At 37.7% G+C, this 13,396-nt stretch overlaps 1 protein-coding gene across 2 annotated transcripts in view; it reads right to left on the bottom strand.

Moving 5' to 3' along the window:
- DNAH7 (dynein axonemal heavy chain 7) overlaps positions 1-13,396 on the bottom strand; it is a 275,773-nt gene that overhangs the window by 183,767 nt on the left and 78,610 nt on the right. For both annotated transcript variants that reach the window (XM_032860188.1, XM_032860189.1), the window contains 3 exons: positions 6,500-6,693; positions 4,819-5,017; positions 1,870-2,010 (listed from right to left, as the gene is read on the bottom strand). In XM_032860188.1, coding sequence (XP_032716079.1) covers positions 1,870-2,010; positions 4,819-5,017; positions 6,500-6,693 — 534 coding nt within the window. The remainder of the gene's footprint in view (positions 1-1,869; positions 2,011-4,818; positions 5,018-6,499; positions 6,694-13,396) is intronic.

The raw sequence follows: 13,396 nt of genomic DNA, 5'->3' as shown, positions 1-13,396 counted from the left end.
TAAAACTACATGTTAAATTTTTAAAACACCATCAGGGTTATAGAATACTAAAACATGAGCCTTTCATGTTGCTGCTACAGAACTTGAAGGGCCTAAACATGGATGAAAGACAAGCGGGCACAGGGTACGCAGATAGCGATCAAAGGCTTCATGAAATAGCGCAGTCGCAAGCAGATGAATAGGAATTAATTTTTTAGGACACATACAAAGCTTAATTTCATATCATGAAACTTAGCTTTGAAAGCACCATAAAATGCAACAGAAGAGGGCAGTCTGGCAAGCAGCAAACGGAGGTGTAACTTGCTAAGTCTCGCTAAGCCACGGTTTTACAGAACTTTTGAGTCTGTGACACTGAATCGCCCTCAAGTAGCACGGGTTCTCATCTCGCCTTTCTCTGTAATGACTCCATACTTGCATCATGTAACATGAGCAGAGAAAAACTGAATAGACTGATAAATGAGTCAGTAAATAACCCAATCTCTGCTATAAACAAAATAAAACTCCTCTTTGTATCTGTATGCAATGTGATAAGAATTACAGCAGATAGCTTTGAGCAGAGGACACATGGTCATGGGAGTGACCTAAACTACATGTCCCTTGAGATTCAAATTCTGCTTGGGAGATAACTAGAAGCATGAAAAAGGTATCATTTACATTTAATGCTGGACATCAACTCCTGCCTTTTGCAGGTCGCTTAGAGTGAGACCAAAGAAAAACATGGACTTGACAGAGGAGTAGAGGTTTGATAAATACCACATTTAAACTGAAGAAATTTGGAAGATGCCTACACATTTGTCTCATCTGCTCACGTTTACTTCTTTGTTCCCTGCAGACTATGTCCCCACAGTGGCGAGTGATAAAGTTAGTATCTTGATTTGGAAAGCTGACCAGCAAGCAAGGAGGGAGACCCAGGAGTCTACCGGGACGGGGACGTTGACAAGTAGTAGCTTAAAAGTAAAGAGAGAAAATGAATTCTCTAGACTCGCTGAACAAAAAGAAAAATACATACGGTGCTAGAAGCCAAGAGCCCAGAAGTAACTCCAAGAGCTTACTGCTCTAAGGGAAACCCCTGTTCCCCAATGGCCTGTGTTCCATGAAGACAGACTTTTTCTGGGAAAACCCTGATTTCCCCTATGCCCTTATTCCTCTCTACAGGATAGAAATAAATGACTTGTTGCTAAGTTTGACAGAACTAAGCATGTGTCACACAGCTCCTTCCTCTATGGGGTCTGCCTGCTTACAGAGAATATCAGTTTCTCTCAAACCTTAACACTATCAGCATTCAACAGTACCTTAGAGCTAAAGACAATAATACCAAACTCCATGTCAAAAATATATTTAAATTTCATGATTTTAAACAAAAGATCTATGACTAATACATTCCAGTTGTCATCAGACATTGCATCGGTCAACTTGATATCCTATCTCAAGGACAGGAATGTTGTGTTAATTGTGGTTTCTGTTATTAATTACTAATAGAAATCCAGTTAATATTATTAAATTAGTATAACCAATATATTACAACATTTAAAGTTAAGCATCACTCAAAATATTCAAAAATCAATACATTAAGAATAAAAATGAAAATAGTCAAAATTATTCAGCCAATATTTTGTCTTCATAGGGTGGTTTTACTCAAGGCAGAAAAGAGAATTACATTATTTTTCCTCCTCATCTTTCTGAGTTTAGGAAGTTTCTTACTTCTATTACCATTCTATTTTGAAAGGTACAAAAATGTACAGGATTGAGGCTCAAGTACCCTTGACGTTTTAAGAGGACTATCTTCATTTTGTTTTTTATAATTAGTGTATTCTGGCAATAGTAGTAGTTGAAAAATGCTGAAAAACCTGGGGGTAATAATATACATACCTCTTGTCCTGTTACAATAGCTGTTTGTACTTCCATCGTCCAAAAGGTTTGAGATACACAGAGCACTGTCTGTCCTGGCCAATCTCTCACCCAGTTAATTCGCATATCTTGTGTATAGGCGAGCATTGCAGCTCTGATTACCTAATTGGAAAGAAAAATAGGAAGGATCATTTTACAGTTTACTTGAGTGAGCTAAACAATGAAGAGCTGACCTCCTAAAGAGATTAACTCATACTGTTCAACTTTTTACATCTTAGTCAGTTACAAGGACTCAAAGCAGTGGTTAGACAATTTAAATTCAAGTTTACCCATATACCTGTGACCGAAAAATACATTACATAGCATTTTATTTTGTAGATACGTGATCAATCTGTGTGCACCAAATTACATCAAATACTCATTTGACTAGTTGTAGCCGCAGATATCTTAGTGCTTTTGGATTGATTAAGCACAAGCAATTTTATTTTGAAATAAAAATTTAAGTCATTCCAAATGAGATCTGTCAAATCCATCAAATAGACAATAATTTTCTTTGAACTTCATCAGATCCCCATTCAGCCATGGGCTCATGAATACACACACACTGAGGCAAACCACACAGTTCCTCTCAAGTTCGTTCTGTGTTTCCAGACCTCACTTCTTAATCTGTAGTTAGGTGCCCGAGGCAATGATGACAAGCTCAGGTGTATAATTCATTTATGGAGAGATAAGTACCAAGAAAGCCAAGAAGTCTTATTTATGTTCTTTGCTACATGTTTTATGTCAAATTCATGTACTTCTCCTCCATATGTTTTAGTGGATTGACGTATCCACTTTTTCTACCAGGCATATTGAGAAACAATCGTTTCTGTGTATCAATCAAATCTAATCGTTTCTGTGTATCAATCAAAAATAGTAATGTTGCCTGTGAGGTGATACCCACTTTAATGTTTGATTTCAGAGAAGACTGTCAGAATTAGATTTTCCTGAGAAATACATAAAGGATGTATGAACTGTTCTGGATTTCTAGGCTAACAAGGTATTTAAGGAGCTGAACAGAGATGAAGGGCAGTGTTGGCTATGGATAACAAAGAAAATTTCAAAGGCTAGAAGAAGCCACAAAAAGGGCAGGTGAAAACGAACAACGGAGGTGGGAGGCACGCAGAGAATGGAAGGTGCTGTACAGAAATGTCAAGGTTGCAGTAAATATACATTCTAGAATGGAAGTACAATAGATAGACAGGAAGTGCGGAAAGAACAAGAGGAAGACATTAAAATCTAAATCACCATTCTACATAGTTGGATGAGGAGAAATATGATTATGAAAAGTTGTACAATATTATGTGTAAGATTTATTAAGTGCGCCATATATAAATATATGTATATATACATACATGAATTTATATATATTTTGGAAATAACAAACACATGATAATCTAGTAAGATAAAGGGGCAAACATGCCAAGAACATGACTTTTTAAATTTACAAATGACCCCAAATTCACTTAATTTAAGCATGCTTGAAAGAATGCAAATACACACAGTAAAATATAGTAACACACATATCTCTCTTTGTGGTACTTTATGCTGCAGTTGAGTAACATATTTCAGTAACACAAATTTATACATAAACATTAAGGGAAGATACTTCCTACACAATCCCTTTCTACCCCATCTAAATGCTCTGGAATAGCAACCAAAATAACTTTCCTAAGCGCTTTGAGAAAAAAATTTAAAATAATAGTTGTAATAGTATTAGGCCTAAAAAAATGAGTTATCACTGTGCACATCAATTAACAAACCATATAACCAAGGCTGCTAAGTCGTGCTCAAAGTGGAATTCATCTACATTGCTTACAGCTACGTGTATGGGAATCTTATTTGTCAACATGTATCAAGGCCTATGAAGTCTCATCTCTTTGACCCAGTGGTTCCACAAATAAGAAGTTATCATAAGAAACAATTCAAAGAAGCCAGCTGTATCCACATGGATATTTAATCCACAATAGGGAGAAATGACTTTATATTTACTTAAAAACTATGATGCAGGCAGATATTAAAACTATACTTAAGAAGAGAAAGAAGCACTTAGACACATGATATCCACTGAACACTTAGATTCTAATGAATTTTTTCAATAATGTGTGAGAGAATCTGAAAAATCAGTGAAAACTGTTAAGACATCATACCATATTTCCTTCGCATTCCTGCTCTCATGATTCCCAACTCAATCATGATTTTTATTCTTGATGAAGAACTTGAATGCTAAGTCCACATTACAGTGAAAAAATGAATTTAAGTGCTCAACTAATCTATATTTCTTGCCATGACTTGGAATTTTCTACTAATAAAAAATAATTATCAATGACTGAGTTGGTGTTTTATGAGACATGGAAAATATGAAGTGACTGTTAAAGAAAGTATTTGTGATTTTCTAACATTTTGGGACATATTTTGTATATATACAGGACAAAAAGATTCACTATAGAAATATACATGCAGGGAGACTGATGTGGAACTACAGAGAGATGCATTCAAGGCAAGACTAAATATAGACTTTATACACCAAGGTGTGTTTGATTAATAATGAAAGAACCAGCATGTGGTTGCAAGAAATGGGACTTATGACTAACACCTAAGTTTTCTGTAGTTTCAATGGTATTTTATCCCACTTTTTAAGTGAATTGCCATGAAATTAATTTCATAGACCATATCTTTGTCTTTAAGCTATCTATTACAATTGAACTGGTAATTCACGACTCAATTTCCGTCTTAAAAAAAAAAAAACAACTAAGTGCATATATTAATGATACATTTTTTTACATAATCTCTACCAAAATGGGGCTCAAATTCAGGTCCCCGAGAGCCAGAGTCACATGCTTTGCCAACCTCAGTTGGTTGCAGGTTCCCCCAATGATACATTAATATTCTATATCTTTACCGGAAATAATGATAAACACAGCAAAGTACCTTGTGGATGGATTTAATCATGACTCTCTCCAGCTCCACCAACCATTTCTCCACTTGGCCTCTGGCTTTGGCTGTTGAAATCGTCTCTGTGAGCTCCACAACCTCTCCTTCACTACTCTTCATGTGAGTGATGTCTAAAGTTTCTGTAAATTCTACTTTTGCAATTCCTTCAAAACATTTCTTCAAGTGAGGTTGCACCCTGTCGGGGGAAAAATGTTTAAGAGAATTAATCAAATTAAAGCAATTCCTTATCTGTCAGTGTTCTTTGTGTATCAATCTTCATTCACAATGTATAAATGTGCATTATGTGTTAGGCCCCTACTCGATGCTGTCGGAGATGAAACACTGAGGGGGAACAAAAGACATGATCCCTGCCTGTACGGATTACACAGTCCAGTAGGAGGTCATCATTAATTGAATAATCACAAAAAGATCTGCTAAACTATAATTATAATAAGAGCTACAGAGGAGACACCCATGAGGCTTTGTTTCCAACACAATGAATTGAAAGATGTTAAAAGTAATGTAAGGAGCAAACCAATCTTAACTAACAGATAACACACTAATTGGAAGAATCTTCAAATGCACAAAACTAACTTTTTCAACTGGGATCTTCAGAGACTACTTACAAATTGTGAACTAGGTTTAGCATTTTACATGCTTCACAGTTTGCTAAATCAACTGCTTTGAAGGTTTTCAACTATAGTCATTGTAATAGAGATGGGAAGGGCTAAAGTCCTCATTTTTTGGCATGTTACCAATAACCAGTTGAAGTCAATAGGCAATAAAGAAGCATAAAAATTCAGATGGAAATCTGAGTCTAAATTTATCTTTTTGTCTGGATTACTTATCTCCGACTTTGAAGGCACAAGGCACAAAACTAACAAATTTAATAAATATCCATTCACTTTCTGCTATATACTAAATATAACATTCTTCTAAGGAATTGACAATCAGCATTGGGGAAAAAAAAGTCAAAAATCTCTGCCATCACAGAGCTTATATTCTGCTAGAAGAAATCAGACAGTAAACAAGTAAGTATTACAGAGTATGCCAGATTATAAAAAGTATGCTGAAGGAAAAGAGGGCAGAGGAGATAGTCCAGGAAAGGTGGCTAGGGAAGGCGGGAATGGTTGCCATTTTAAATACAGTGGTCAGGGGAAGTCTTCCTGAGGGGCAGACATTTGAGCATGTTTCCGCAAAAATCTAGAGGAGGTAAAAGAAGTCATGGATGTTTAGATAAAGAGCATCTTATGCAAAGAGGACAGTACACCGAGAGAGGAGGCTGCCTCCTCTCTTATAGTGGAATTGGAAGGACTGTAACAGAATGAACAAGAAAACTAGTGGGGGATACATAGGAAGGATAATGCGAGAACACCTGTGTGGGTCATTGCAAGCCACTAGAAGAGTGAAGTGTTCTGAAAAACCTGTAAGAGAAAATAAAGTATGAAATCCTCCCCAACATGTATCACATGTGGAAAAATATCCCTCAATGATATTGTTTGTAATAATTACACTGGTTACTGATAATATTTAGAATATTCATGAACATAATTATATATATTTACATTTTACCTTATTTTAAAAATTAAGTTAAACAGCTAAACACATAGCCATGTGTTTACATATATTACATTTACATATATTACACATGACTATGTGTAATATATGAGTTACTTACCTAGTGGGATCTTTAGTCTCAGACAGTATCTCAAGAAGTTCATCATTAGACAAGAAAAAGAATCTGGGGAAGAAGAGACGTTTCTTTTCCAAATATTCATTAAGTCCTTTAAGAATGAGTTCCAAAAGTTCATTTGATTTTTTCAGCCTTTCCAGCATTCTCTCAATAGTTACAACTTGTAGAACATGTTTGTCCTAAAAATTAAAAATACCCAACTCAAAAATATTAGGTACCAGCTTTATTTGTATTCATATTACACAACTAGGAGATTGCATGTTTTTAATTGAACAAAGGTTAACTGAAATTTAAAGCAAATGTTTTTAAAAAGTAGTCCTGCATAGTCTAGGTGTAACTAGCCTCTTTAATTAGTAAGAGTTGTGTTGACTTGAACCATAATAATAACGTTCAAGTTTCTCATTCTAAGTTGGAAAGCGTGAGAAGCAGAAAATGAGTATGAAAGAGAGGACAGAAGACAAGAGGGGAAGGGAAGGGAGGAGGGTGCAGGGAGGAAGTGAGAAGGAGGGTGAGCAGGAGGGCAGGCACCACCACCAGGCCTGGGGCAAGAACAGCAAATCACAGGAAGGATGGGAGAAACAACAGTCTGACCTGTGTTCGCCTTTTACTCTTGGAGAAAAAGCATTTAAAAAATGATAAATTGTCACCATTTCAGATGTTATTATTATCAGTAATAAAATAATACAAATCCTGTTTTATAACTGTAGATAAAACTGTAAGCGTTTGGGGGTGAAGAAAGGAGTTTCTGATAAAAATCTTACACTACAGTGAAATGTACTTGGCAGGACACAGTAATACTGCTTGCTGAAGCACTCAAGTTCCAGGTATCGTCTTCCTGAACTCTCTGGAAGCCATGACTGCTCTACTGTGAAGGCCTGGATTTCTGAACACTTTGTCACAGAAAAGTACCACTGGGGGCGCCTGGGTGGCTCAGTGGGTTAAATCTCTGCCTTCGGCTCAGGTCATGATCCCAGGGTCCTGGGATGGAGCCTCACATCGGGCTCTCTGCTCAGCAGGGAGCCTGCTTCCTCCTCTCTCTCTGCCTCTCTGCCTGCCTCTCTGCCTCCTTGTGATCTCTGTCTGTCAAATAAATAAAATCTTTAAAGAAAAAAAAAAGAAAAAAGAAAAGTACCACTGTGAGCTGTTTGGTTTAACATTATTCAAACATGGTCAAGTTTTTAAAAGAGTTTCTTTTATGCTGTGGGACACAAGATGAGACTTCTAACCAAGAGGTGGTGTTAAGAACTGATATTTTAAAATAGTAAATAGTTTCTTGATTTATAAAACATCCATATAAATAACCACTGGGTTTAAGAAAATCTTTAGAAACATATTTTTAAAATATAATTTAGATATCATTGAAATAAAATTCTTTTTACTTCTTTTGATGTCATCTAGGTCTAGCCTTGGTCTTTTAACTCCAAGCCCAGTGATCACCACTGACACCAACGACAAATAAGAAAAGTTCTTTTCTAAGTAAGCATCAATATGTTAGGAAAAGGTGCTAAAACACATTGGAAATACTGATAACCAGGCCAAATAATAGTGAGAAGATACTAGTATATTTATTAATATATGTAACAGGGCATTGTAGAAAATTTTTAGATATTAAGAGAATGTTGTTAAAAAATTAAACATGGAATTTCAAAATTAACTAATTTAGCTTACTTGTGGCACTCAGCATGATTAAGAGATCAAAAATGTCAGCTGTAAATTGTTCTATACAGAAATTTTATACTTCTGCATGACTCTCTAAAATGTTTTTGTTAATGTACTTGGAATGTGGCTAAAAAGGGAAGATCCATTTTCCTGCTTATTTTGAATTTTATTTTTTATTTTATTTTTTTAAAGATTTTATTTATTTATTAGACAGAGATCACAAGGAGGCAGAGAGGCAGGCAGAGACAGAGGAGGGAGCAGGCCCCCTGCTGAGCAGAGAGCCCAAAGTGGGGCTGGATCCCAGGACCCTGAGATCATGACCTGAGCTGAAGGCAGAGGCTTTAACCCACTGAGCCACCCAGGTGCCCCTTGTTTTGAATTTTAACAGTGTAACTTGGAAACACAGCAATTTAATCAAATAATATAATTATCATTAATACCTGTTTTCTCAATAAAACAGGTTCCTATGAAACATATAACAGATCATTCTATTCTCTTTAAAGAGACAATTTTAAAACGACATTTTCTTTCCTAACACTTTTATGTTTAAATAGCATTTTTAAAAAACGCATGTAAAAAGAAGCATGACAAAGACTCAGATCATAATTTAAATGTGCAATTCATCCAATCAAGAAAGGATAGAGGAGTACTCTTGTACTCCTAAAAACGAAAACCAAAATGATGTTCTCAGAGTGCCACCTTCTGGTAACATGTGCCTTTCCTTGTTGGAAACAAAACAAAACAAACAAAAAGCTGAACAGTTGCTAGTAAATGTGAAAAACTCCTCTCACAAATTAACAATATTTGTTTCATTTTCAGCCAAAGAACGTATTGCAGTATTGCTATCTTGGAGCTTAGGTTTGAAAGCTAAAGAAAATTTCCGCTATTTAAAACAACAGGTCATATTTCTTTCCCCAAATCTTACACTTACAGAAGAAATACCTCTGGAAGCACTTAACGTTTAAGTAAAAATTTTTTGTTGGATTCCTGAGGTCAAACCTACTTAGATTAGCTCAATGAGAAAAAACCATGAGAGCTCTGTATGAACAATGGCAATAATCTATGTACCTTTGTGTGCGGACTTCAAAAATAATCATCTCATGACTAGAAACTAAAGAACCTTCACTTCCTTCCTGCGAGAAGGGGACCATAACAGAGACTGCATCAGCTAAAGGAAAGCGAAGACCTGGTTCCTACATCCCAAGGCTACTTATCACCTGTGTGACCTTGGGTGACTTACCTAACCAGAATCTGTTTTCTTATTTCTAAAGTGGGAATAAGAGTGCTCTTCCAAAGCTGTTACAAGGACCAAACTACAGAAAATATCGGAAGCCCCTAATATGGCATGAGCATAGGAAGCACATGGACATGGAACCACCTTCATTTTCTCTTCTGTCACTGTCTGTTGAAGAGACAGACAGACAGACAGATGCTACTGGGGGTGGGGCGGGTGGGTGGAAGAAAGGAGAAGTTACTCCGCTCCCGCAGTTTCATGGAGTTAAAATGAACAATTTATAATCTGCCACTCTTCAGGAAAGCTATTCATCATTGTAAAATGAAACTGGCTTTAAGTCCCTTTAAGTTGTGCCATAAAATCTAGCTCCGCAGTAGGCATTTGCTGACACGTGAGCACACACGGATGAGGCGAGCCTGTAGACACACAGGGCAACTCAAGGGAAGTACAGGCCTCCATGGGGCACCAGGATAGAACTTACTAGCTGTGTTCTCAGAACATAATAGTAAGACGTTCTAATAGGAAGCTACTAGAAATTTGAAACTTTGTATGACTCCCTTGACACTTTCATTACTCTCTGTCTCCTGGAGGGGAAGAAAAAGAATGATTGACTGTCATATATATTTTTGTTGTTAAAGGAATAATTTTACAAACTGTATGGGTCTTCTGCTTCACAAGTATCACTACTTTCAGCAGCTCAAGGGACAATCTACTGGGTGATTTACATACTTATAAGATACTCATTAAACCTTTTAAATACTAGGAGAGAAAATGTGGATTCACATCATTTATACGACCCAGAATTTAAAACTCTACTTATTTCTCCCAGCTAAAGGTTTGGACCTTGTGGTACAATGTCTTGCGTATCTTTCAGGTTTCTTCCAAGGCTTCCGGCAAGGGAGGCTCAGTGATATGGGGCCAGACTACCTAGGGTCGATCCAAGCAACCCAAATGTACCCATTTCCAGTTCTCATCATCTTACTCTTTCTTGGTAAGTGACCTACCTTTTACATAATAGATCTGACAAACCTACGAATTAAATTACATTGTAATTCACCAACCCACTGAATCAAACTCTATTGCTCGTTTTTGGCTACATCAAACTTGTAGTTGGGCAAAATAAGAGGCTCTTTGAGGGCAGTCACTGTAGCTCCTTAGTCTTCTGACTATGCCTTGAGTAGAGCTTCAAATTCTGAATTAAGCCATATCATTCTTTAATTTCTCCAATGCTTTGAAAAGAATTCAGCCCATCTCATATCCTTTTTATCTCAAATTCCTACCATACTGACTGATTCCAGCAGCCACCTGGTCCACCAGAGCGTTACCTATAAAATAGACTTCATTCCAGGAAACCAAGAGCATAATTCAAGTGATTTTTGTACTGCATGCCAGGTAGTTCCAGGGTTCCATCTTCAAATGGTAACTACATTCTCACCATCCTCAACTAGGCCATATAAACCATCTAGGCCATATAAACTAGGCCGTATAAACAATCCTAGTTCCATCTTTGAGGTGTTCATACTTTTAGTACAAAATAGAATCCTTCTGGGTACATTAAGCAAAAAAAAAAAAAAAAAAAGACACTTGACATAGGGAATGAAGTGATTACAAAATCATTAGAAGGTCTGAGGGAGCATACTCCGAGCTCTGCCCCTGCCCCAATCAGGACAAAAGGATACCAGCACTGGCACTACAGCATTTGAGGACACACTATGTGGCTGTGAATCCAGGGCTCAGAAAGCCACCATCAGCACTGCCTCTAAACACCTATAAAACTGATGAACAGACACTGAATTCTTGCTGGAAAAGAAGAAAAAAAGAAGTCATGTGCTCATGATCTTGCCTGACAGCAGAAATAGCTAAAATGTCAACAAGATGTCTGCTGTTTCACATATGCTTTCCAAATCCCGAGTGAGTGTTTATAGTTGTCTAAATCTCATTCACTGCCCAAAACTAGATGCTAGAGAGTCTGAGGGAGGTGGTTTTTAGCCTTCCAGCTCACTAGAAAGGAGGGAGATGGTGTGGTGCGAAGTGATATTAACTACAGCAAAGAGAAAGGAAGAAAAACAGAATTGACTCCTAAGTTTTTCACCTGAGCAAGCAGGGGAACGGTATTTATGTGCACTAAGAGGAAAAGTTTTGGGGAGAAGCTCAAGAGTGCCTTCTTCTGCCCATATGGACGACAAATAAAGACTTGTAAAGGTCAGAAGTCAAGTTTGGGAGTGAGCACAGTATACATGAAGAGAGATTATCCACTTCGTTCACCTCCAAATGGGAGGCAGTTAACTGGTTTCCATTCCTGACTCCAAGAGAATCCCTTGAAATGTTTTCAAGTGTCTGCGAAGAGAGGAAGCTGACATCTACCTCAACTAAAAGTCTGCTCCAGTGCGACCAGAGCAGGAAGAGAACCATGGGAGAAGATGTTGTGGTAGAACAACCAGGTGAAGGAGAGGCACAGACCATGTGCTCATGGCTACCACGAGGTACAGAAGGTGGATCCCACCTTTCTGCAAGCCCCAGATGAATTTAAGGGCGACACACTTCAAAATACACACTCATGAAACACCTGGGGGGTAGCCACCACTGGAAAGTCAGGTTGAAGATGCAGCCAAATTGCTCAGACGATGCTCAAACCTGGGAGAGATGCTCAAGATAGATCTGTTACCAGACAGAGCTTGTCAGGAGCTTTGCCAATCCATACTGAGTCAATCAGTGAACGCCGCGTGTCCACAACGTATCAAAAAGCTAGACCAGTTGGGGTAACCAAAAGTAAAGATACGATGAGTGCCTGGACCACACTGACAGGAGGCTGGCCATCTTCTGACCACCAACGAAAAGGGCAGTCGGTTTGGCTGGATCAGTTATATCAGTAAATCCTCTCGTTCTTGCCCTCTCTCTTTCTCCCCCTCTTTCTGATCTCTTTCCCCCCTTAACCTCCTTCTCTTTGTCCCAGCACCATGCAATAAGCCCAGGAAGGAGAGAAGTAGTGTGGGAGGGCAACCTCCCACATCTCTCCAACTTACTGGAACCTCAGCTTTACCTACCCTGCGCAAAGGAGAAGAGCTCTGGGTAGAATGTGAAAATGAGGTTTTGCAGCAGGTACAGCCTTAAGTCTTCATAGGCAAAACTATCATAATAGTGATTGAAAAATTCTGGAATTAGATTGAAAGGTCAATAATGGAGCCTCTCCTAGTGAGACAGGATCTTCGGCAGCAGGTTTCAAGACATGAAATTATCTTCCACATTCTTTATTTAACCTCCAAGTCTTTTCTCTTGCCTAGCTCTAAAAGAACATTTCTTAGGAATCCTTCACATGGAAAGTGATGGCTTTTTGTATCAAACACTTAATCCAATGATGTCTCTACTACACAGGTCATCTCATTAGCCTTTCTGAGAAAATATGGACTTAGGTTTATTTTCAAAGCTTTGGAGAGTATGGACAAAAGCTGTCCTGAATCCTAATATATGGAGAAAAAGAAATGTAAAGCCAGTTCAGGAAGACAATCAGGTATTACAGCATGAGTAAAGGAAGTGTCACCCAAAGGAAACTGCTTATTTCGCAATAAGAGTAAGCAATATTTGTTTTGTTTTGTCTGTTTTTCTTTTAATATACAGTGTTTTATTAGTTTCAGGTGTACTTGTTTGTTTTTTGAGGTTTATTTATTTTAGAGAGAGGACAAAGGGGCAGAGGAAGGGGAGAGGGAATCTTTACAGAGACTACACAATGATCATGGAACCCAAAGTGGGGCTCAATCCCATAACCCTGAGATCATGACCTGAGGTGAAACCAAGAGTCAGACGCTCAACCGACTATGCCCCCCAGGTGCCCCTGTTTGTTTTTTAATTCAGCAGTTTGATAGAATTGAAGATCTGCTTCCTTAATTTACTAGTTCAGCAAAGCTGTCCTTTTCCTAGGTACTAAAATGACTATAAAATTTCCTTAGCAATATGGGGTTTTGAAAAGTATTTTGATCAAATACCCAAAAAGA

This window comes from Lontra canadensis, unplaced genomic scaffold (assembly GCF_010015895.1).
Source record: "Lontra canadensis isolate GAN:19392208 unplaced genomic scaffold, GSC_riverotter_1.0 scaffold18, whole genome shotgun sequence".
Classification (NCBI taxonomy): domain Eukaryota; kingdom Metazoa; phylum Chordata; class Mammalia; order Carnivora; family Mustelidae; genus Lontra; species Lontra canadensis.
Note: the sequence above shows the minus strand (reverse complement) of the source record. Positions and strands in the feature narration are given on the sequence as shown.